Source organism: Triturus cristatus, chromosome 1_2 (assembly GCF_964204655.1).
Source record: "Triturus cristatus chromosome 1_2, aTriCri1.1, whole genome shotgun sequence".
Taxonomy (NCBI): Eukaryota; Metazoa; Chordata; class Amphibia; order Caudata; family Salamandridae; genus Triturus; species Triturus cristatus.
In genome coordinates this window covers 152299104-152325721 of record NC_140580.1, presented here as the reverse complement: position 1 = coordinate 152325721, position 26618 = coordinate 152299104, and the positions used below count along the sequence as shown (strand labels likewise).

The 26618-nt window shown below is 43.2% G+C and overlaps 1 protein-coding gene across 4 annotated transcripts in view; it reads left to right on the top strand.

Moving 5' to 3' along the window:
- VTI1A (vesicle transport through interaction with t-SNAREs 1A) overlaps positions 1 to 26618 on the top strand; it is a 1077795-nt gene that overhangs the window by 143493 nt on the left and 907684 nt on the right. For all 4 annotated transcript variants that reach the window (XM_085603407.1, XM_085603404.1, XM_085603403.1 and 1 more), the window contains exon 2: positions 9735 to 9793. In XM_085603407.1, coding sequence (XP_085459533.1) covers positions 9735 to 9793 — 59 coding nt within the window. The remainder of the gene's footprint in view (positions 1 to 9734; positions 9794 to 26618) is intronic.

The following is a 26618-nucleotide window of genomic DNA, read 5'->3' as shown; positions in this document are numbered from 1 at the left end:
CGCTTACTCCGCGTCACTACGTCGCGCCGCCGCTGAGGCTGCCGGGAATTGCAGTCCCGGGGCGGCGACGCGGAAGATGCTGGTGACCGTTTGACCCTTGGCGGTGGCGGCAATGGTGTAGCGTGACAAGGCTCCGCAGGTAGGTCTGGCGTTAGGCTGCTCCCCCCCGCTCCGCCGGTCCCTCTGTGGTTTTATGCGCCTCCTGGCGCTTACTCCGCGTCACTACGTCGCGCCGCCGCTGAGGCTGCCGGGAATTGCAGTCCCGGGGCGGCGACGCGGAAGATGCTGGTGACCGTTTGACCCTTGGCGGTGGCGGCAATGGCGGCAATGGTGTAGCGTGACAAGGCTCCGCAGGTAGGTCTGGCGTAAACACAACAGGCTGCCCCTTTCCTGGGACTGCATTTCTTACTGAACAACATCTTCACAAATTAAGTCTCTGCCCACAATTCCTGTGCGCACACAGACTCATGCTATCATTATACGCACATAACACAGGCTGCCCCTTTCCTGGGACTGCATTTCTTACTGAACAACAACTTCATAAATGAAATCTCTGCCCACATTTCCTGTGTGCACACAGAGTCATGCCATCATTTTAGGCACATAACACAGGCTGCCCCTTTCCTGGGACTGCATTTCTTACTGAACAACAACTTCATAAATTAAATCTCTGCCCACATTTCCTGTGTGCACACAGAGTCATGCCATCATTTTAAGCACATAACACAGGCTGCCCCTTTCCTAGGACTGCATTTCTTACTGAACAACAACTTCACAAATTAAATCTCAGACAACAATTCCTACATACACACAGACTCATGCTGTGTTGGTAGGCACAAAACACAGGCTGCCCCTTTCCTGGGTTTTCAATTCTTACAGAACTAATGCTTTTTTCAAATGTGCTGCCATTTTCCTCTCTTTTCTTTCAAAGTGATTTCTGCTAAATGCTAACCATCACAATTAAAAAGAAGCTGTCCTTTTCTTTCAACTGCAAGTCTTACTTTTCAACAGCAACACAAATTAAATCTCTGTCAACAATTCTTCTCTGCACACAGACTCATGGTTTGATGGTAGGCACAAAACAGTATTCCTCATTGTTACCAGTACACATTAACTTATGGTGAAAACATACTCCATAATAGTTTACATATTCAAAACAGTTAAATATCTCCCAAAACAGAAAATGTGAATCACAACTTTAAACAAATAATCACAATTCTTTTTTTTATATCTAAATTAACCACAAACACCCCCTCTCAAACTCATAACTCACCTTTAAAATTAGTTAGTTGTGAAAGAAATGTGGCAGTCACACAGCAGTTTATCAGACCAGAATCTCTGAGCTGAACACCTCTCTCCTCTCAGCAGAACCAGTTAATGGCACAGTTTCCCTCTGTTTTTTCACACATATACATGTTAATTTCAAATCTCAGTGCTTCCCACATTTTTTCAAATGAAATCACACATTTCTATTGGTTGAAAACTTCAACCCCTTTCCAAATGTACCCTTCCCCCAACTTGACTTCTGCCTGCTACCATAGCAACAGGTCATGGAACACCGGTGTGAGCAGAGAGGTCAGAAGTTCAGCAGACAATGTTTCATTTCCAAAGAGCAAGAGTGCTTGACTTTTCAAACCTAACAGCAAATCCAAACTAATGTTCTTTGGTCACACATTTTTCTGAACCAATACAAAACATGCTTTTTCAAATTTAAACATACAGCCTAGGTTTTAGTGTAGAATGGTTTGAAACAGCCAATGAGTTCTTTTTATAAAAAAAAGTATGTGTGCCCCCATTTTTCAACTGTCTTTCATTTCTTTTTGCCTTTCTACTGAAAGACACCTTCTGAGTGCATCCAGATCTCCTTTGAAGATGTTCACAGTGTGGATTGTAGGTCACAGCTATGTCTTCTGGAGTGAAAAATTTGCAGAAAAAGAGGTATGGTGAGAGACCTTGCTTTGCCAAATGTAGACATTAAATGGATTGGTCAGAGAGGGTTAAAGTGGCACCAATTAATGCCTTTGGTGAAAACCTTTCTACATCTCCCACAGCCTAACCTTATTATTGTGCACTGTGGTGGAAATGACCTAGGCACTTTAACTGGAGTAGGTCTGGAAATGCTTATTAAGGACACCTTTGTGCAATTGATGTCGCTTTTTCCACAAACTGCCTTTGTATATTCTAACATATGCCAAAGGCAAAAGTGGAACTGGTCCAACCAATTTTGTCCGCAGATTGACAAAGCAAGGAAGCACGTCAACAAATCTATTTCTGCTTTCCTCAGAGACTATGGTATGGGTTCTATATACCACAACAACTTGCGTTACAACATGCAAGACATTTATAGAGGAGATGGTGTACACTTCAATGATGAAGGGAACAGAGTCTTCCTCTTGAACTTTAGACTCTGCATCGGTACTTACTTGTAGGTACCAGAAAACACACAATAAACACAAGGGCTCTTTTTAGAGCCACCTTATATCTTTTTACTTAATTGCGAAATTTTTTTGTTTTTAAAAAATTTTCGGGTGCGCGCTGGGTGCGCGCACTCGGCGATATTGTTTTTCAAAATATAAATCTTTTTTTTTGCCCTACAAGGTCCTACTGTGACCCCCTTACAATGCCTAGTGGGTCAATATCTCCCCACTCTGCCCCCTTTTCAAGTTCTCCCCCTTTGTTTTTCACCCCCTCTTTATGCGAGAGACAAAATGGCGGCCGCCGCTTCCTGATTTCCACCGATTCGAATGTTTACTGACATCTAACAACCAATCAGAAGTGCGCTCGCGATCGGCAAGGTGCGCGCACAGGACTTGCTCAGTGCGCGCACGCTGCGCGCTTACAGATATATATATTGATTTAAATGCTAATTTCTCAGGAAATACTGAACAGATTTACACCAAACCTGCAAAAGGCACTTCATGGACCTTATGGCTACCTCTCTGCCAAATTTCACATAATTCTGTTCAGCCGTTCGGGCTGTAGCTGCGACTAAAGTCCCTATGGAAAAATGCATGGGGAAAACGCGTTTTGGGACCCCCATTTTTTCTCGGCCCCCGCTTTACGAATCACCCCGAGACTTTCAGGGTAGGAGCTGAACGGAGCGCCCCACTGGTCCTTCTTCTATGTTTCAGTCACGTTTAAATAATCCAATGAACCCTCCCCTGGACTACTGCATATGATTAAGAGGTTCTTACCTCGAAACGCGTCATGCTATATTTGCCAGAAATAAATGAATTTTAAACAGTATGATGGAGTGGCCTGTTTCACGCAGCGGATGGGTGCGTGTGTTCTTTTGCATTTACAAGGTGTCTGACACACCTCTAACGGGCCCCGACTCAAGATGCTGAGGCGCTCTCTCTGTCAGAAAAGCTTGTTTGGATTTCCACAATTGAGCGCCCGCCGGCTGAAGCAATTTACTTTGAAAAGGAACGATTGGAAGGGTCACCCTGAGAGGCCCACCTCGCCTGGGAGATGAATTTTGAATTAGCCAGAGTTTGCTCGAGGAATTTGTCCTTAAGCACGTCGTGCTGATGAACATTTGCTTCAAAGGCAAGAGACAATCTACAGAAACCGGGATGGTTATGGAACTTTCTCCTGCTACTCGGACCATTGGATGCAGCCACAGTAAAGGTACTATACCCAGCTAAAGGCTTTTTAAGCATGTGGCACCGAGTAAATGCATGATGAAGTTGTGCCAAGACTTACATTGAAGAAACGAATAACTATGCACATGAAAGAGGCACCCTGGGGATTGTAGTCCTAACTTCTAGGGGCACACGAATGAAAGCGTCATAATCGCACATTTGAAACATACTATCACGCAATCTCCTTAGAGACTCTTTATGAAAGACTAATAAAGAAAGCATTTTGTATGCGTGATGGAAAATCGAAAATCGAAAATCATAAATATGAACTGCCTCTTTAACAAACGAGTGGACACTGGTCCTTCTTCTATGTTTCAGTCACGTTTAAATAATCCAATGAACCCTCCCCTGGACTACTGCATATGATTAAGAGGTTCTTACCTCGAAACGCGTCATGCTATATTTGCCAGAAATAAATGAATTTTAAACAGTATGATGGAGTGGCCTGTTTCACGCAGCGGATGGGTGCGTGTGTTCTTTTGCATTTACAAGGTGTCTGACACACCTCTAACGGGCCCCGACTCAAGATGCTGAGGCGCTCTCTCTGTCAGAAAAGCTTGTTTGGATTTCCACAATTGAGCGCCCGCCGGCTGAAGCAATTTACTTTGAAAAGGAACGATTGGAAGGGTCACCCTGAGAGGCCCACCTCGCCTGGGAGATGAATTTTGAATTAGCCAGAGTTTGCTCGAGGAATTTGTCCTTAAGCACGTCGTGCTGATGAACATTTGCTTCAAAGGCAAGAGACAATCTACAGAAACCGGGATGGTTATGGAACTTTCTCCTGCTACTCGGACCATTGGATGCAGCCACAGTAAAGGTACTATACCCAGCTAAAGGCTTTTTAAGCATGTGGCACCGAGTAAATGCATGATGAAGTTGTGCCAAGACTTACATTGAAGAAACGAATAACTATGCACATGAAAGAGGCACCCTGGGGATTGTAGTCCTAACTTCTAGGGGCACACGAATGAAAGCGTCATAATCGCACATTTGAAACATACTATCACGCAATCTCCTTAGAGACTCTTTATGAAAGACTAATAAAGAAAGCATTTTGTATGCGTGATGGAAAATCGAAAATCGAAAATCATAAATATGAACTGCCTCTTTAACAAACAAGTGGACACTGGTCCTTCTTCTATGTTTCAGTCACGTTTAAATAATCCAATGAACCCTCCCCTGGACTACTGCATATGATTAAGAGGTTCTTACCTCGAAACGCGTCATGCTATATTTGCCAGAAATAAATGAATTTTAAACAGTATGATGGAGTGGCCTGTTTCACGCAGCGGATGGGTGCGTGTGTTCTTTTGCATATATATATATATATATATATATATATATATATATATATATATATATATATATATATATATATATATATATATATATATTCACTGAAAAAACCATAGGTTTCACACACGTTATAGTTAGGAATTAGCATTTAAAAAACCTTGCAAATTCACTGAAAAAACCATAGGTTTCACACATGTTATAGTTAGCGGAAATTTTACTGATAAAAAACCAATGAAATTCCCCCGTTATAGTTAGTGCAGGCAACTATAACTCACGCGACCGCAATCCTCTGCTGATGCTAATACTGTATTTAGACACTTATTTGCCCATGTCTTCTTCCATACATTTTTAGCTATACATATATTACAAATATTTTTTTTCATAAAGACACATATGTCATCAGCAGAAGATTGCGGTCGCGTGAGTTATAGTTGCCTGCACTAACTATAACGGGGGAATTTCATTGGTTTTTTATCAGTAAAATTTCCGCTAACTATAACATGTGTGAAACCTATGGTTTTTTCAGTGAATTTGCAAGGTTTTTTAAATGCTAATTCCTAACTATAACGTGTGTGAAACCTATGGTTTTTTCAGTGAATTTGTACGGTTTTTTAAATGCTAAGTTACTTTACGCCATTCGTGGCGTGCGCGCCCACTTAACGCAGTTCGTTCCGTGCGCGCACGGTGCGCTTCACGCACCGTGAGCGCACAGTGAGCACGCGGTGCGCTTCGCGCACCGCGCGCCCACTTTACGCAGTTAGTGCCGTGCACGCACGGTGGGCACGCGGTGCGATGACAAAGCAAGAAAGCACGTCAACAAATCTGTTTCTGCTTTCCTCCGTGACTATGGTATGGGTGCCATTTACCACAACAACTTGCGTTATGACATGCAAGACATTTATAGAGGAGATGGTGTGCACTTCAATGATGAAGGGAACAGAGTCTTTCTCTTGAACCTTAGACTCTGCATCGGTACTTACTTGTAGGTACCACTAAAAAATCATTTCATAAACACAACGGCTCTTTTTAGAGCCCCCTAATATCTAAACACTTAAATCTGATTTTCATTTTTTTTTTTTTTTTTTTTTTTTTTCTACCGTACGCTTACCGTAAGCTTACCGTACGCGTACCCCGTGATTTTTTTTAAAATCAATAAATGTTTTTTTTGTACTTTTCTGTCCTTCTTTGACCCCCTTACAAATGTTAGGGGGTCTGTAACTCTCCTCATTGCCCCCTTTCCTTGTTTTCACTCTTTTTTTTCAGAGTGAAATACACAAAATGGCGGCCGCCGCTTCCTGGTTTCGGCCGATTCGAATGTTTACTAAGATCTAAGAGCCAATCAGAATCGCGCTCGCGCACGCCACCGTACGCTTACCGTAAGCGTACGGTAAGCGTACCGTAAGCGGGCTCAGATATATATATTGATTTAAAGGCTATTTTCTCAGAATCTACTGAACAGATTTACACCAAACCTACAAAAGGCACTTCCTTGACCTAGGGACTACCTCTCTGCCAAATTTTGAGTAATTCTGTTCAGCCGTTCGGGCTGTAGCTCGTTCTAAAGGTCCTATGGAAAAATGCATGGGAAAAACGCGTTTTGGGACCCCCCTTTTATCTCAGCCCCCGCTTGACGGATCCCCCCGAGACTTTCAGGGTAGGAGCGGAGCGTAGCGCCCCACCTATTTTGAGAAATTCGCGAGGATTCGTCGACCGGCGCCAAAGTTATTCAAAATAGAATGTTGAGGTTTTCCTATGGAAACGTGATCCTAACTATAACTACCTACTGGCGACCGCCAGTAGGTAATATATATATATATATATATATATATATATATATATATACCAGATTTCGGTGTTAACTGCCAAAACCTACACAAAGGAAGCCTTGTCTTGCTTTGTTGATCCATGCTTGTGCCACTGACCTCAGCCAAAAGTATGTGCGGATAGAGTGAGTTCTTATTTGCTTCAATGAAAGGAACGGAGGTATAGAGATTATTAAATGAAGCTAGGGAAGATGGTGGATATTGTCGGTTGCTTTATGCCTTTAATTGGCATGATTCTGATTCGGTTGGCCTTGCTGTCCGTATCTGGATTTCTTTTTACTTAGCGCATAGGTAGAGTCTTGGAGTTCACATGAAGTTGGGTAGAAATACACCGCATTGACCGTATTTTCTAAATCTCTGGGATCTGGCTCCAAGACTTCAAAAGGAAAGTGTCTTGCTGCTAGAAGATCCAGTCCAACAGATGACGCTATTTGTGACAGGAAATGGTTGGCTTGTATCACAAAGGCGGTGATGGGCTTTATAGTTCTCAAATTAATGTTGACTTCGAAGAAGGTTTCAGTTACTCACATGGGTTGAACAGCCAGAGCTTCCCAAGGACCTTTATTGCCTCACACACTTTTTCTATTTTGCCATTAATTCCTATTTCTTAAGTGGAACCAGAACGCAGGTGTATTAATAAAATTGAAGTACTAGTGTGTGTAAAATGGAGAATCATATTATTAGGTGACGGCTAAGAAAGCGGAAAAATATGAAGGTTAAAGGTTTAATTTGAAGTAAACAGCTTCTAAATATCTTTAAATGGTCTGAAATGTAAACTCGTGTGGAGGAAGCAGGTTCATGATACTTACTACCAGGGGTTGCCTCTGGTTTAAGAGAAAATAATCTTTTTGCAGCGTGAATCTTTCTGGATTCACTATGCTGTGCATTATTCCGCGATCTGGTGGTTGGGTCCGGATTCGTAGTCTTTCTTTTGGTTTTTTTGGGGGGGTTTTTTGTCGCCCAGGTGGGCGTTGACGTCCCACCATTTGGTGTACTTCTCGTGACATTGGCGTGCTTCCTGCGGAAGTCCCACCTTTGGGGCGCCATCTTCAGATTCTTTTTTCCGCTGTTGGGTCTGGATCGTCAACGAGGTTCATGATACTTACTACCAGGGGTTGCCTCTGGTTTAAGAGAAAATAATATTTTTTTTAACAAGACCTTCCTGAGGCTAGACCAAAGGAATGCCTTTTCTTTGTCAAAAAGCAAGCTGATTGCATTGTTATCTTGAGAGGGCTAATGTGTTCCATGCAGGGTCACATACTGCGGGCTATCTCTGTGCTTGGAAATTCTAATTTGCCTTGCAGCAGAATATCATTCTGTTGGAGTAACTAACACCAGGATACGAGCTCCTTCACAGGCTGCTTATAGCTTGCTTCTCTGGCTGATGGGAGATCATTTCCCATTTATACTTCCTGAGAGACAGAAAGATTCTAGCGCCGATAGACCACAGTAAAACAGAAGACAGAACAATGGCCACAGTAAGCTTTCTATACAGGAAGTCACTGACTCAGACCGGGGATAATAAGGAACAGTGTCTACTGACTTATGTAGATTCACCAGGCACCCATGTCTTTTTTGGTTTCACCTGCACAGCGCTTGCGCTGCGCTTGAGAAATCTATTGTTTTTAATATAAACTTAAAAGGGACTTGTATCGTGCCTCCCCTCTTTCCTGGCTTCCCATTGGTTCCTGTGTGTGTCACTTACTTGTCCTCCATTTCAGTTAGCTGTAGCAATGCTTGTTCCTCATCTGCTTCTCTTATCAGTTTCCTGCTGCCGAACTACTGTTAACATCTGCTTTGGTGGAACTAGATTTTCATAATGTTTTGTCTTTTACTCTAGCAGCATATTTATACAACCATTTATTATTTGAGAGATTGTGATTTGCATAGAATCACAGGATCTTGCGCTGCGCCACCAAGACTCGAACCAGGATCCACAGCTCTTGAGTCAGCAGCTCTGGCTGCAGCACCACATCCTCTCCACTCCTGTATTATCTGTCTGGGAGCTCTTTCCTTATCCCGGATGATTATTGATGAAAACTGCTCTTTATTCTTTACATAGGCTAAACTGATGCATTACCAATGCTTGTTCTCCTCCTGACAACCCACAACCCTCATACAATTCCTCTGTTGTTTACGGGGCTGCATGCATGATTTAGTGTTAATACTAGAGTTGCTTGAGCTGGAGATGGGTATGAATGCTTGCACACAATGTTTCCAAGGCTGTGTAGTGGTTCACCTCAGCAGTTTAAATAGCGTATATTTGTAGACTATGTACATGGTTCTCCAAACGTGATATTTAAAAGGGCTTGGGATCCCAGTGTTGATAATGTGTGTGCAGTGTAAAGGTTAGTGGGGAGCACTCCAATCTATAACATCAGGCAAGGGACATGCTGCGCCGGAGGCCAGGTGAGGCTTTGAGCTGCGTTTGCAGCATTGACTTCATTTTCAGTTGCAAACGTTACCTGAAGACTGTGGAAGAATACATTTCCTCGACCCCATGAGTGGAGAAAGATTTATGTAAGGATTGAAGTGCCATTTGTGATCATATTATATATTGTATACAGATCTATATCAAGTTTATTAAATATGAATTAATGCTTTGGCTTTTTTTATCAACATTGTTGTATATTGGGTTTCAGTTTGTGGGATTTTGTCTTAGTTTATATTGGTTCATTTTCAAAATCTACTTCATTTTCACCAGTTTGAACATCCCATTTCATTTTGTCTTTTTTTAATATAGTGCCTAATGCTGAATTCTTTAAATGAAAAGTGCGTTTAGTGGCAAAAGGTCTTCAAGGACATGAAGCTGCTGTAGGGGTCCCATGAAAATATTCGTGATCATTTATGTAAAACTGCTTCATTAATTATTGGAATTGTATTTTTTGGGCCTCGACATTGGCAGCGCAAATACGTGCGATTTATATGCTAACGTGATACGTAACTGGTTTATTTTTCGACTGTTTTTCAGATGAGAAGAAGCAGATGGTTGCACAAGTTGAAAAACAGTTGGAAGAAGCAAAAGAGTTGGTAAGTATTTCATAGTCTTATTTTGTTGACCAGTCACTGTTAAATTCAACACTTAAGACTAGAGAACCCGGACCCATAATGTAGATTTTTCTGCGCAAGGCACCCCAACCTGCCTGTTTTTGTTTCACCTGAAAAGGTAGAAATGTGTATGATATGTATTGTAGTGGAAAGAAGCGTTGTCTAGAGTGGAAGTGTATGTGTTACTGTTAGAGAAATGTGATAATAGTCTTAAGAGGTTTAGCGAGTGATTTTGTCTGGTTTCATACTTGGAATCTCTTGGAGACCACTCTGCTTACTTGCATTGCCCACTCTGTGATTTTGGGCGAACTCGTTCTCTTCCTGCATCTTTCCTCACCTCAGTTATCTCAGATATAAACACCGGGACAGGCTAACCACCATTATTTAGGGCATGTTAATAAAGATTCCCATCTTTTTAAAGCTCGTTACCTTAATGCGCTCTCTGAAACCCATAAGAAATATGACTTCAGAATTTGTAAATGATCAGCGGTTGTTTTATTTGGTGGTAGATGTGTCCCCTCAGTGGCAGCTTTTATATTTGAGTTTAGGTGTCTGACTGTAACATGGGATTTAAGCCGCTGGAGTGGGGGAGCTGTGCCTGCTTTGATTAGCTTGATTACTTATCTGGAAATGGCTCAGCCCCTCATTTTCCTGGCTTATCTGACTTGAAAATGTTCAAATGTATGTTATAAATACAACCTGTTGAAGAAAATAAATTATTCAGTACTCATTAGTTTACAGCACATGCTGCTTTACATTTCATTTTGACCGAAGCAGAACCAGCCCACTTTACATTATACTCTAACGAGGGATCAGAAGCGTAACAATTACATTAAGTGCCTTCAAATTAGAACAATCTGTATTAAAGTGCTATTTCAGAACCCACTTGTAATTGTAAACCTCTGTGTCACCTTCAGCTGTCTTGCTTCATCTTCTTTTCTGTGGCTCACGGATCAGTGTTTTGGAATGGGGCTCTAAATTGTTCCAAATAATCCTTTTATACACATTACTCCTTTTCTAGAAATCTTTTACTTTATTCCAAATGTGTGTTTTTTTCATCTTGATGTATGAATATCAAAACCTTTTCTAAAGTTTGGTTTAGAATGACTTTCTTTTTTATCGCCTGTTATTGTCTGCTTTATTAAGTATTCACAATTACTCTGTAATCAATTTATCCTAATTTCCTCCAGTGTTGCCTCCTGCTAGGCAGAAAGTACCCATAAATAAATAGGTTCCATTATGCTTGCATTGCTTCAAATTGATAGTAATAATTAAAAGGATGTTGTTGCTAGAGAACAAGTGGCTGATACACACTTTGCCCATGCAGGTTTCTACTTCACTAGGAAAACTAGATTCCTGGTTGGTGATGCCAGTTAACCCATCATGTCCTTGTAACCCTTAAAACAAGTGCTGATTATGCAATAACTTGCAGGATTGATTAGAATCGGCACAGATAGGCAAAAGTGCTGATCTCGGGTTCTGAGAGCCTTAGGAGAATCGGTCCGAGGAAGTGTAGGCATCATTATTTAACTTTCTACAAGTACATTTATAGGAAGCAAAAACCTAAGTCCAGGAGCATCTTTTAGCATTGGTGACAGAACAGTAGCGGAGAACAGTTCAGACTGGTTAGGTTTATAAAACATCTAGGTTTTATTTTTTGTTCTGACTGCGAATTGATTTGCTATGGACTTCAGATGGGGAGCAACAGAGGTGCCTTGGACTGTATAAACCATCTGCGCCCCCATCTGGCTGACCTATGGGAATGACGAACGTGTTTCTGGGGTCAGAGTGCAGGTAGTGTGCTAGTAGCTTAATCACAATTTATTATCCAAAAGGGTAGGCCAAGAAGTAGACTTTTTCAAATGAGTAATGCTTAAAGGTTCGAAAAGAACCCTTTTCTCTCATTAAAAGCTGTAGAATCTGGTGGATTTTAGCAGATACAGAACCAAACCATCTGTAGCCCAGGGACTGTCCTTGCTTTAATTATGTTGGAGAGTGATGAAAAAAGTCTAAGTAGGACAGCACAAATGCACTAATGAGCAAGTTTTCATGAGGGAAAACTCACAAAAAGTTAAGAATTCTGCAAATACCTTTCTGCTAATAAAAGCAATTGTTAGCAGAAAAGACATGGCTGGCCATGCGTTGGCAGGATTAGTATAGGCACCCTTAAAGCTGGGCTATAAAACCATTGAGTAGTCAAAACCCTTGAAAGCAAAAATCATTGGGTACGGGAAGAGAGGTAAGGATAATGTGAAACAAGTAAACATATGTTTAGGTAAGGTTAACACAAGGGAAGTTTAAGGGTACAATAATAAAAAAACACAGATTGATATAAAGGGAAATAAAAAGTCATAATGGCAAAGCAAAAGCTAGCCGGGGGACCTACACAGTACTGAGAAAAAAAGATAACCCCTCCCAAGTCGTACATAAACATATAGCCTCTATGTGCACATTGGACGAGATGAGGACCAGTAATCACTGCGCTCACCTTCTCCCTAGCCGCATCCACCAACCCAACCAAATCCTGTTCTTTGGAAGCGTCAAGTGAGTTGAATAAACCACTTAGTTATGTCCCTGGGATGTATATATCTCAAAATGAACAATGGGCATCAGTCATTGATTTTGCCACAGGTTCTACATGCTACTATTGTGTTTGTTTATTTTGAATTGATAAAGAACTTAGCTGCTACCTGTATGGCATACTTAAACTGTCTGAGAGCAAAGTTTGAGACACTTCCTTGATTTATAATGTTTCCTTATGCAAGTGCCTCCCTATTGAGCAGGTGTAGGCCAAGGTTTACATTGTTAGTTGTAGAGGATTGAGGTTGAAGTGTTCCTGAAGTAGGAGCAGATTTGTGCAGTGTGTGAAGGTCTGATGATTGCTTGATTTATGTCATTGTTTGCAGTGAAGTATGCTAGGTAGGCATAGATTTGAAGAAGATGTTAAAAGTTTGCCTATTCTCAAAATTCCATTGTCCTGATAATGACCCTTTAATTCTGTTTTGGTTGAAACGCCAACACATTTGAACCCACAAATTTATTATCTAATTTCTTCAGACTGTTTTGTGACACAAAGGACTAGCCACATACCAATATCACAATGAAAATAGACTTAGCCAGGCGACCCACTATATTATGATTCATACAATGTTACATTGTGGAACAAGTGAGGAGGCTATGCTTTATGTATATTGGTTTTAGCCTCGCTCTACATTCCTTTTCTACGGTAAAGGTACTGAATATATGGCCTAAAGACTGTGCTTTATTTACAAAGATGGCTCTCCTGTGATATTGGGACCGATTTCCTTATCAACCTAAATTTGTGTAAAGTAATTGAGAATAATATCATCCTTATGAATTTGGATTTTGCAGTCACAAGGATGGAGTCAAACTAAATTCTCTGTCCGAAGCCCATTCTGTACAAGTCGAGAGCCAGCCAGGAACTTTATCGAGCAAAATCAAAATAGTCTTCTTCAAAGGATTTTGATTTTAGCTAATCTACAATAGTTCTCCTAACCAAAAAGTATTACTGGCCAGCAGCAAGTTTACTGCTGGCAAACAGGTTCTAAAGCACATAATTAAAATACATTTGACCATGGGATATTCTTGTCTTCTTTGCCAGAAATAGTTCTTCTTACAGAGGAAAGATTATAATGAGCTTGGGCTGCACCTTAAATTCTTGAATTATCAACCATGTGAACATTGACCGTGAGAGCTAAACCAAAGTCTAATTCGAATTTTTTTTGTAGTGTTGCATTTCATAGCCCACACAGCTGTTTCAAGCACCTACCCTGCGTTAGCTATTTGGCAGTCTTTCATGGATAAGCCTTGTTACCGTACTTGAGAGAAAGCATGGATTTTGCTTTGATAACAGTTCAGGCCTGAGATCTCTTTTAGAAGGCGATGTGCAGTGATCTTTTAGAAGGTACCCATGGACATTTTGGAGGTCAGAGGGTGGTAATTTGCACCCCTCACTCCGAACCATACTCCAAAATACTTATATGCTACTCCTATGTATTTAAATGGTGGCACAAAAGAGGTGGTGTATCCCTAGCCTGAGCCTAGCTGAGAAGCATTACATTAACGTGAGCAAAGTGATACCCCAGATAGAGTTGAGAAAGAGAAGTTTTTGGAGTCAATGAAGTGTGGTGCACCTAGGACTTTAACAAGAGGGCTAATTCCAAGCCTAGAACACCCTTTTGCCCATTTTTAGTTACTCTTTAGCAAGGCACACAACCAATACATGCATCAATCCTTTCAATTTCTCAGATTCAGCACAGGTAAGAGAGTGTTGCCTGTTGATCGGCGAGGTGGCAGTTGAATGTGCTGGTAGTTTTCCCTGTCCTCTGCAGGCTGTAATATTACAGTCTTTAGGATTAACGAATCTATGTAGTCATTACATTAACTTCTTATGTACTTTATTGCGCACCTGTTCCACCCACGTGCACTTGCAGCGAGCTGTCTAGGAAATTAAACCCTTAGGCAGGGCTTCTGATTCAAAGCTTTGTGGCGATAAATAACCCGGCATTTAGTTTCACTGTGACGTTTTAAAAACAAATGTAAAATGTTTTTGCTGAATGACCTTGTTCTGAACATATACTCATAAAAAATGTTGTTTGTTACGATTGTTTCCATTGGAGGGCCTTGTGCTTTTTAAATAATCCCTCTTGTCAGGGACAGGTTTTTCTTCTTGAAGACATTCTTAACTGGAAGCAGGTTCCCGAGGCCTACACACCTAGTTTGATAAGTATTTTGGGACATAATTTTGCTAATTCTAGATTGTCACTGTGTTTTTTTCTGTGTTCACTTGAAGTCTTCTATTAAATTCCAACCCAACTTTGTGTGATTTCCTTGATTTTTTGATGCAAATATTTTTTTTTTTTGCTGTGATGATGTGCTTCTGATGCTAGTTTTATTTATTTATTTCTGGTTTTATACTGGTTTGACTTTCTATGGGGTCGGTTTTAGCATTCTGCTGCGGACAGATGTACCTGTCTGTTGCGAGTACTTGTTATCAATACATGTTGAATAAATTTAGTGACTAGTTACCCTTTGCCACTGATTTTGGCAAATTAGTTCATTGCTACATGGGCCCCTCGCGGCGGGATGCCTGGCTTTCACCTTGCGGATGCCCTGCCGGGTTATCTCACAGGGGAATACCAGGACGGGTTCCCTAAGCAAGCGCTTAGAGACCGCTTGGTGATTTGCGCTATATAAATTCCTGCACATTTACATTTACATTTTGCTGCACACAAGGCCAGCTCAGTTCTGTCAGAAGCTGTTTCTCCAATCCTGGCAGGGTCTTCACCCTGACGCTGGCAGCCTTGCTAGCTACACTTGCTCAGACCTCTCCCGCTGAAGATGGCTCTATTCGGATGTAACTCTCTGCAGAGCTCTTCACAAAGTGAAAGCTAGATGTCTTGGCCATGCCAGTGCTTCTCATTTATCTAAGTTATGAACCACCACTCAATCTTGATGGATGGCACCATTACTAAAATGTGTTGCTCTCATTCTTTAAATGGGACGCCTTCCCCAGTGCATTTGCTGATATCCTGTCATGGTCTAGTTGCTTTCTGGTTTAACTGAAAGTTTATGAGGTTCTCAATGGATACACAGAGACCACATGCTGACAAAGAGCCTTCTCCACACAGCAATTGCTGCGACATTGCTCTTTGTATGAGGTGGGATGTTATACAATGACACTGACTACGTTTAGTGTTACTAGTTATCCAATAGGGGAGAGGTGTGGCGCAGCGTCCAGAGCGTCTGACTGCGGATCGCAGGGATCACAGTTCAATGCCCGGTGGTAGCTCAGCATGATGCGACTCTGGGCTATAACTCAATCTCCCCGACGACCCCCAGCGCCTTGAAACCTTAAGGGGTGATATGTTGCATTTCGCTGACGGTCGGAGCGGAGGATTGAGAGAGTCATTGTTGACCTCAGTTGCTGACAGTTGGAGTAGAGGATCGGAAAAGTGATTGGTGGCACTTGGCTGAACTGATTGGCAGGCAGTGCGAATCCCTGAAGTAGTGATTTATTCACGTTTAGCCTCACCGGTGAGAGAGGTGTATGTAGTTTGTCCTGGTTGCACGAGATTCGTGTCACACTCAAGGAGTTTTGTCCCATCATTGTTCCATTGCCCTTGTCCTGAGGAGGCCAAAAGGAATTTAAAGGCTGAAACGCGTCCGCGTCAACAAGACAAGCTTCGGAGCAGTCCTTATAAAAATAAGCGATTGATTAGATTTGTGTGCCATATATGAGCTAAAAAGGCTAAAAGGGTGCCTTTGTTACTGGCACACTGTGACTACTTCTGTGTGTATCACTCAGATTATATGCGTGAATACTAGTAGCAATATTGAGTTAGGGATTGGTAACATTTAATTTAGTTCATAGGTTGTTTTTTACACACTGTTTTCATGTATTTGTGTAATTTTGTATAATGTTTTGTCATTTAATGTGTTGTTCAAAGATCGGTCCCATTGTGTATGTGTATCCTTAAATAGTTAGGCAATACACTTGTGTAGGACTGAGGACTGTAGATGGGGTAATTAATTGTTCTCCATACCTAAATAAAAGAGATATATTGTTTCCTCCGTACTTATCCCCTTTTTTGTACAATCTTTAATGATGGACATACATTTTTTCAATAACTCATTTTTATTACATATATCATTAATTTTAAACAGAGATTTGTGTGAATAGTCAAGATTTTGAATGATAGTAAGAGCTTTCCCTATCTAATGCCAACATTAAAAGGTTAAACGTGGGACGGTGAGATATAAATCAATCTAGTTTCACCCCAAGACTCTGACTGAACTCTTGCTGGTGGTAGTGATGGATGACGTACAAACCATTGCAGATGATGGAGCTTCCTTTAAATTCTGCTGTGCTTGATCCAGCTGCAGGTTTTAACAGCTTTGGGCTTCTTGCCGTTGTTTTCCGAGGAGCAGTTGGGGAGTTGTATTCAACATTGAAGGGATTTAAACACATCCGTATAGTGAGAGAACAATATGTGAAGGTGGAGATTTTAAGTCATCAGCTGTCGCCTTTCACTGCGGCTGCTACGGGGCTCCCATTGTCGCAACGTCTTTATTTGACCCATTGCAGCGCTAATCAATTGCTGGTGATTACCTTTTCACTCAGACACTGACAATACTCAGATCTGCCTTTGGGTTAGTGGCCATTTTGAGGATTTATCCCAATCTGAGATGGCTTGGATGCAGCAGCCACTTGGTTGAATCATAGTGGCCTCATGCTCAGTGAGACTACGATACAGGTACTGCTACTGGTAAACCTTCAAAAGGAGTCAATAGTGCTAAAAGCCAATGCAAATGACCCTATTTCACTTTAAAGTAGTGGGTATTTACCTAGATAGGATGGATTGTGCAATCATGTTTCTTCGGTTTATAGCAACTGCACCAGACCTTGCTCTTTATCGCGCAGCAACGTCATGATGCTTTGAAATTTGTGTTGGCCTTCTCAGGGGCACAACTAGACCCGAACTTCGGGGAGGAGGTGGGCTAATACTTCAGCCACAGCCATCCCTTTACGCAATGGGTTAGACACATTTGCAAAATAAATATGAGACCACACATGCCAATATGTTTGGATTTAATGTTCTAGCACTTGCAAACAACATTTGTGTATGCCTGTATTCTTGCTTTAGCGTATTATAGCCAGATCTGTTGGCTTTGCCAACACTTTTCACTGAGACAGTAAGCACTGTTGGAGTTTCAAGAGTTTCCACCGGACCTGTGAGCATCTGATGGCTGCAAGATGGCAGGTACCAATGGATGCTTGTTCATGTCTGACACACAGAAAAGAAAGCACTGAAGCTTTATTGGAAAGGTGCTTTTTCTTACTAAAAGCAACACAAGCTCCATATTCAACAAATGTTTCCAGGCAACAAGATGTTTATGAGAGGATCTCAACATGAGCACAAGAAACTGCTCTTACAGACCTCGAGAAGCTGATATATATGAACTGCATTAAAGGTGTAGAGTGTGTACTGGGATGCAGGAAATTATGCAGGGCTTCTTTCTGGATTTCAAAATCATGAGGATTCACCAAGAGCTTAAAAGGTAGGGGGGATTCACAGAGTGGAATAAGCTGGGATACCTGTTCACAATGTAAAAACATGTATGTATTTATATATCATGAACCTAGCTAGAGCAGCAGAGCTTTGTACCTTATATGGAGTGATGGAAGACGATGCAAGATTGTACATGTGAAGTGGGAGTTAAAATATTTAATTTAGATTCACACTTACACTGGCATCACAGTTTATTTTATGTTTTTGCAATTTTATATAGCATGAACTTGATTCTGCATTAGAGGGTTCCACATGAGCACCAGTTACATTACATAAGTACACCGCCATATTTTTTTGGGGACGCGGGGGAGATTTTGAGCGGATGCCGAGATTCAAACCTGGTTACCCAGCGCTAAAGTCGGCATTTCTGGCTATTACGCCACATCCTCTATACCACTGGCATCACAGTGCCATGCTGGATTCAAAACCGCTTTCCCAGGTTGACTTGGTTCCTACATCACATCTACTTCCTTAGTTGATGTAACAAAGAACTTTAAGGATGTAGTTGAAGATACTCCAAAAGTTCACCTTCATTAATCCTTGTGAACAATAGCATTCTTTTGATCTTTTCTCCTAGGCATTATGTTGTGTTCCCCATGATGTCTAGTGAGTAGGCTATATGCAAATTATTGTGTTATGTAGGTATTACACAGAAGCCGCACGTTGATTACGCTGTTTCTTGTTTAAGGTTCAGGTTTGTTTATGTGCATATGCACTATAGTTTAACCCTTTCACCGCGGCGGGAATTCCGCCGCGGTGCTGGGGGGTGCGGGGGGGCAGCGCGGTGGCGCTGTGCTCATGACGGAGCCGCTCCGTCATGAGCCACGGTTGGGCTGTGCTCATGACGGAACGGTTCCGTCATGACTCCGCCCATTTGCGTTTTCCCCCCGCACAGGCGGGGAAACAGCGCCGCGCAGGCGGAGCGGCCGCCAACGGGCGTGTCATGACGGAACCGTTCCGTCATGAGCACACGGCAACCGTGGCTCATGACGGAACGGTTCCGTCATGAGCAGGGAAGGGGTTAAAGTACAACATGATATATAGCATAAATGTTTACTTTTTCTCAAAGATTTCATGATTTATTATTAGTAATGTATCCCCATTGTACCTATGAGGGTAGAACAGCGATCGTGGTCCAGATAAGTACCTTATTATTTTCTTTTGTATTTTCCACCATTTAAGGGAGTGTACAAAATGTTAATAAATCTTTTTTTCAGTCTTTGGCCCTGAAATCCTTTCTTTTTTGAAAGGGCTAAGAAAACACCACATCTCAATTATAACGCTATTACAGCCCTCATTCCTTTGTCCTTTTTCTTTACTAGAAATATATTACTTGCAAATCCCTTTGTTTCTTCTCTTACCTCCACAATAGCTCCCTTTGCCACCAACTCCTGAACCTCCTTTTTCACCAAATCTGTAAGTTCTGTATTTAACCTTTTAATTTTCGGGTGATGTACTCGTGTTGGTTCTTCCAGAAAGTCTATGTGATAACCTGACACCGTTTCCAATACCCAAGGATTCCCTGTTAACCAAGACCAATTGCCGAAAAACTTTGGTAGTCTGCTGCCCAGTTTTAACAGTGTAACAAAAAGTGTCTTGTCTTACCGGATCCCCGAGTTCAACGCTCTCCTCGGTTTCCTTTCCCTCTAGATCTTTGTTTTTGAGGGTAAAAACCACCTGTCTGGTAGGAGGTCTGATAAAAGTTGGATCTAAAACTTCAAGACAATGAGGTGCCTGTAATGCCTTGACCCCAGCCGGAGAACCGACCCAACAAAAAACACACTTGTCAAACACTTTAAAAAATAAAAAAAATCTTTGAGATTTCTGCAGAGATCTAAAATCTCCCACATATTTCAACATCTCTTTTAAAAAGGCGTTTCCGGGGGCGTGGCTTGGACGGCAGTCGAGATGGCCGCCTGACTCCGTCGCTCCGTTGGCCCGGGGGAAAATGCTGCCCTTCCCGTGTCCTGTGGTGATTGTTCGCGACTCAGGCCGAGCGCATCCTACCACGTAAGATGCCGGGCACAAGAGGAGCCCTCTGACAACAGCGGCGGTCCCTGCGTAGGCGATCTTTGAGACATCTTGCTTCGCGGTGCGAAGCGAAGGAAAAGAAACAAGATGGCGCCTCCCCGCTAGTCCGAGCGGGATGTCCCTGATCGTCAGACCCGTGGTCTACCTGCAAGTACCCTGCATGTTCTATCTCTAATGGCTGCATAATTTCATTGCTGGCGCCTTGCTGGCACTGTTTACTCGGCGCCTTTGCCGTTTTTGCGAGCTGGCTGCCACTACATCAACATGCCTGACCTCAAAATGGCGGCGGCGGTGACGGCGGGACGGAGTGATCCTAAGCGCTGTTATTATTCGTCAGACCCGTGGTCTACCTGCAAGTACCCTGCATGCTCTATCTTTATTGGCTGCTTAATTTCATTGCTGGCGCCTTGTTGGCACTGTTTATTCGGCGCCTTTGCTGTTTTTGCGAGCTGGCTGCCACTACATCAACATGCCTGACCTCAAAATGGCGGCGGCGGTGACGGCGAGACGGAGGGAACCCAAGCGCTATTATTATTAATTTCGCTAGTCTATCCAGCGCTACTCAGATAAAGCCTACCAAGGAGAGGGTTATCCACAAAATTGCCAGCGCGACCCTGGTTTCAACCCATCCCAAGTCATGGGCTGTGTCGGGCTAGTCTCTCTCCCAGATAGCAGTGCGCAAACACCTGAACTTGACTCCCAGTGTTCCCACTCCTGGTCTCATGAGCCTGACGCGATCTAGGGTTGGAGATTTACAGAGGGAAGGAATCGTGTATCAGACTTGGCCACGCTAAGCCCCGTGTCCTGTGTGCTCCAGGGGCGATTCAACCGACGATTCAGCGGAGGGTAGGCTTGGGTCACCAGGCTGGGAACGGCTTTGGCCCTGTAGCTGAGGGTACCTGTCCACCTTATCAAGACTCTTGCTGCCTCTGTGGCTCTGCCGCACGGCCTTTTGGCGACTAACCCCCTCACGCCTCTGTGTCTGGTCGACCGGCTGCAGGGTTGTGGCCATTGGGTCTCTCGCATACTATGCGATCTTCATAAAGTCTACGCAGCCTTTCTCTCTTCCCGAGCTCGGCGCTGTTGGTAGTCGATAGTCAATATTGCAAGCCGGGAGCATAGGCCAGCTACTTATCCAATTGTTGCCACGACCTCCAGAATGGCTGACCGCGAATCTAAACTGGTACACAAGAGAAACAAAGGTGATCCTTCACAGTCAGACTCTCCTATCAAAATGAAACCAGACATCAATAGCACCTTGGAGTTAATTCTGAAAAAGCTGGCCGATGTCCATGAATTGGCCAAGTCGACCAAACAAACTACTGACACTATACAACTGGAGATAATGGCCATCAGAGCAGACATGAATGCTGTGAATGACAGACTTTCCGTTGCTGAACAGAGGATCAGTGATGTTGAGGACATTGTTTCCAAGTCAAGTAAGGAGATGAAAGCCTTGTCGAACATATCCTCCATGCTCCTGAGGCAGACGGCCGAGTTGGAGGACCGCAACCGTAGGGGCAACATCCGAATTCTTGGTGTTCCGGAGGGTTCAGAGGATCCTCTGGGCTCCTGTTTAGCCTTTCTGGAGGACTGGATTCCTAAGTTCACTGGTATAACGTTCGATCAGCCTTTTGAATTGGACAGGGCACACAGAATCCCTTCATTCAAATTCTCCTCTAGGCAGGGGATCCGCCAAATCATTTGTAGACCCCTACGTTTTTGCCACGTAGAAGCAATACTTGCCCACGCCAGGAAAAATCACAATCTCATCTGGAAGGGTAACAAAATCATCTTTACCCAAGACTTTTCGAAACCTACTGTGGACACTCGTAGGGGGTTCCTAAGTCTCAGAGACAAAATGAAATCCAGAGGTATCCTGTTCTCCTTCGTAGGGCCTGCTAGGTTCAAGATCACCGAGGGGGGGAAACGCCTCTTTTTCAATGACCCCGGAGCCCTTGCGTCCTATCTAGAGGGCCCTCCTACTCAGGACATGGACTCATCACAGCTTCTGGCCAGCAAGAGAAAATCCTCACCAGGCCCACCGTAGCGCATGTATTGATTCCTCTGCTCTTCTTGTTATTGCCCTGTTCAGGGGTTCCGATGTGACGTATTAGCTCATTTGGTGTTTGTGTCCTATGGGTGGTACAGATCTTTATTTGTTTGATTTGCCACGCTGATATGTCGACAGTTATTTGTATTCGAATTGCTTTCTTTACCAACGGCGCTTTGAGAGTTGGATACTGGGAAGGTATGTTTATGTATATATTCTGACCATGTTGTTTCCCCTGGGGGGCGGGTGGACGCTTTTGTCGTCGCACCTCCCACATGCTAGGTTTTGAGGGAGGGGTGGGGTGGGTGGGTGTGGGGGGGGTTTGGGTTGAGAGCGCCCACGTTTATATGACCATTTTTATGGTTTTCACAGTTGCTTCCTTATTTGCTCTCCTTCTACTTTCCTTCTGCCTTCTCTTTTCTTTCCTTTCCTCCTTCTGCCTGTCTCCTCTCTCTATCTGGCGCCTCCTACTCTCTAGATATGTCAAGTGGCCTATGTACTGTATGCTTTGTTCGGGATGGGATTGTCCGGTTTCCAGAGGTGGAATACAGTTGTGGATGTATGTTTATATTGGCTCCCACATTGGGCCTGCGCTGGGGTCTTTAGAATTTTCGCATTTATCCTTATGTCACGACCCATACTTGTTGAATTCACCATATAGATACATTACTCATGACCATTGACAAACAAGGGGTCCTTTTGAGTGACCTGACGATAGCCTCTCTAAATGTTAAAGGCCTTAATCATCCTGTGAAAAGGCGTAAGGTCTTAGAGTATTTAGCCAAAACCAAAAGTGACATAGTGCTCCTACAGGGGACTAAACTTTCAGAAGTTGACAATAATCTGGTGAAAGGCAACTGGATTTCGCAATTGGCATGCTCATCGGCAGTTAAGAAGAAGCGAGGGGTCTTAACCTTGATCTCGAGATCTGCTAACATCACGCTAGAATCCTCCCAGCACGACGATGAGGGCCGTTTCTTGCTCACTCACTTGAGGAGGGGCGAAGACGTAATACATGTGATCAATATTTATGGGCCCAACACAGATGATCCCACCTTTTGGTCTGGCGTGTCTGACAAACTAGACGGTATCCCTCGGGAAGATTTAATAATAATGGCAGGGGACTTTAATCTCCCCCTGGACCCGATAATTGACAGACAGTCCACTTGCCAATACCATCCCACGAGCGCACATGCTGAGCTCACCACTATTTGTTCTAAATTTAACCTTAAAGATCCCTGGAGACTCCAACACCCAGACTCAAGGGATTACACTTTCTACTCGGCCCCTCACAAATCATACACTAGGATTGATTATATTCTTGTCTCCGGCGCATTCACCAGCCTCATTGAGTCCTCTGATATTGCTCCAAGATTGATTTCCGACCACTCTTGCATCTCTCTTACCCTAACCGGTAGCCACAGAGAACAAACTCCCAAACGGTGGCGGTTTAACAACGATGTCCTATCGGACCCTGAAGATAAAAAAAAGATTGCGGAGGCCATTTCAGAATACCTTGCCCACAACAAGGTGTCTGATACTAACATAAACACGCACTGGGACGCATTGAAGGCCACTATACGGGGGATAATCATTGCGATAAAAACAAAAATAAATAAATGATTGAACCAGGGGCTTCTTCAATTAGAACGGGAAATTAGAGACTTAGAGACCGCCCATATTGCCTCCTTGAATGACTCCACTCTACTCTTGACTCTGACACAGAAGAAGTATGAATACAATAAGATATTGAGTGAACGAGCGGGGGTGTGGATTAATAAATTTAAGGCATTAAATCTTTGCGAGGCCAACAAGGCGGGGAAACTCTTGGCTTCATATCTTAAACATAGACAAAACCAGCACGTAATCTCTTCAATCAAGGACGCTAATAACCTAACCCACACAACTCACAAGGACATTCTCAATACTTTCAAACAATTCTATCAGGACCTGTACTCAAACAATCAGATTTTCGACACTGAGAAGTGCTCTGCCTTTCTCCGTGATCTTAATCTGCCACGTCTCTCAGAAGATGACTCTGCCATGCTAGCAATGGAAATCAACAGCTCGGAAATAGATAAGACGGTCAGGTCCTTGAAGGAAAATAAAGCTCCAGGGCCGGACGGCTTTACGGCATCCTTCTATAAGTCTTTCTTAACCCAATTAGGTCCTGCTATGAAACAGGTTTTTAATCATATCGCTGATACTGGACACACACCCGACTCCATGACTGAAGCTAATATTGTAGTTATCCCCAAGGAGGGGAAGGACCCTGTCCTCCCAAAAAATTAGAGGCCCATCTCACTTATAAATGTTGACTGCAAAATTTATGCCAAAATTCTCGCTGTCAGACTCAACTCGGTCCTTCATAAATTGATAAGCAATTCCCAAGTGGGGTTCCTCCGTAGCCGTTTATCTAATGACAACACACGACTGTTATGCCACGTATTAGAAAATGCTGCAACCAAAACTGTACCTTCGATCGCCATCACATTAGATGCCGAGAAGGCCTTCGACAGAGTCTCTTGGCCGTTCCTGGAGCGTTGTCTGCATTCCTTTAGCTTGGGTAAGGACTTTATTAAAATGACTATGTCACTTTACCTAAAACCGACTGGACGTATAGCTGTCAATGGGGCTCTTTCGGAACCCTTCCCCCTATATCAGGGTACCAGGCAGGGATGCCCTCTGTCTCCATCACTTTTTCTCCTGGCGTTAGCACCCCTTCTTCAGGCTATCAAACTTAACGGGGATATTGCGGGTGTGGACATCAACGGTGTCCGGGTCAAACTAGCCGCGTACGCGGATGACATTTTGATAGTTACAGAGCGCCCAGACTCCTCCATTACTGCCCTAATGGAGACGATTGCAGAGTATTCACTGCACTCTGGGTACAAACTTAACAGAGATAAATCGGAGGTTAAACCGCTGAACGTTTTTTGTACTAGCGAAATACTGGGGGACTCTGGGTTAGCATGGCAGTCGAGTTTTATTAAATATCTGGGGATTGAATTTGGTAATAATATCATGGACACCCTGTATCAAAATGAAAAGGTACTCCTACAGAAAATTAAAACACTCTTGGAAACCTGGTCCCCTAAATTCATCACGTGGTGGGGGAGAATTGAAACTATCAAGATGATGGTTACTCCTTTAGTTAATTATCTCATAAGTATGTTGCCATTGCTACTCACCGACTCCTTTCACCATAAATTAGATACTCTTCTAACGTCCTTTCTGTGGCGTGGTAAAAAAGCCAGAATCAGTATCCGTAAATTGAGGCTTGACAAGTCTATGGGCGGCGTTAACCTGGCTGACTTTCGTCTATACCAATATGCCTTTCTAGCGAGGCAGGGTCTGCTCTGGGTCTCCCCTCCTGATCACTATATGCCGGTGTGGCTGGAGGTGGAAGGGGCTCTTTTACAGAACATACGTCCTCTGTCAGTTCTCACGGCCAACCGCCTTGTCGCCACCCACTCCAGATCCATCTTTAGGAATACTAAACTGGCTCTCTTAAAAGGGGATAGGTTCTTGGAGGTTGGTATGAGGGGATCCAATATGGAGTCACTTTGGCTGAACTCCAAGTTCCTTTATAATGGTGAGCCTTTACTACTTGACTCTTGGTGTAGAAGAGGTATCTTTTTCCCACATCAATTGATTGATGACACATATCCTTTGACATTCAGGGAACTTCAAGCCCGCTTCCACTTGGCTGATATCGAATTCTATAATTTCCTGAAAGTGAGGGCTGCTATTGCGAAATCCAGAGTGTCTCCCAGCTCACCATCGCTACCCAACTTTGTGGCAAAACTTAATAGGCTTGGTCATCAAGTCTCCCAGATATAGCGACTTCTGCGCCCAAAGTCCTCCAAGCTTAATTCTAAGGTGGTAGGTTACTGGAAGGGACTGTCTGATACTCAGCTATCCGATGATTCTTGGCCCCAGTTATGGAGATCAGTCACACGTAATAAGATTTCCCCAGTCCTCTCCCAAACGAAATTTTGGCTATTACACAAAGCCTTTTGGACACCGGCCAGGCTGTTTTCCATGGGGATCCGGGAAGATGATGTGTGTTGGAATTGTAAGCAAGACAAAGGGGATTTGGCTCACCTTATTATGCACTGCCCGGTTGTGAAACCCTTCTGGGATAAGGTCTATCTGTTTTTGTCTAATTTATTTAACTGCCTTCTTCCTAGGTCCCTATCGTCCGTGGTAACTGCTTTTTTACAGGAGGATTTGCACTCGGAGGGGGATCGTGATCTCCTTGATCTACTATTGATTTTGGCTGTTAAAATGATACTTACCAACTGGAAGGATACTAGCAAGGTCTCTTACAATTGTTGGATGAACTGGGTCATTCACCTCAGGGGAGCAGATAATATTGTCCTACAACAGTCACCCTGGAAATCCTCCACGAGGAACACATGGTCTACCCTGGATGACTATTTTGCTTCTCATAAGCCGTCATGACTTCACTTTCTGGAAGAAAATTCCCATGTCGTCATCACACCATGGCTACTGACTTGGTCGGACACTTGATGCTGTAATATGTTATATGATTTGGAAGCTGGAGGCGCCGGATAACTCTCCCTTCTATTTTCTCTCCCCCCTTTCTGTCTCTCCTTTCACCCTC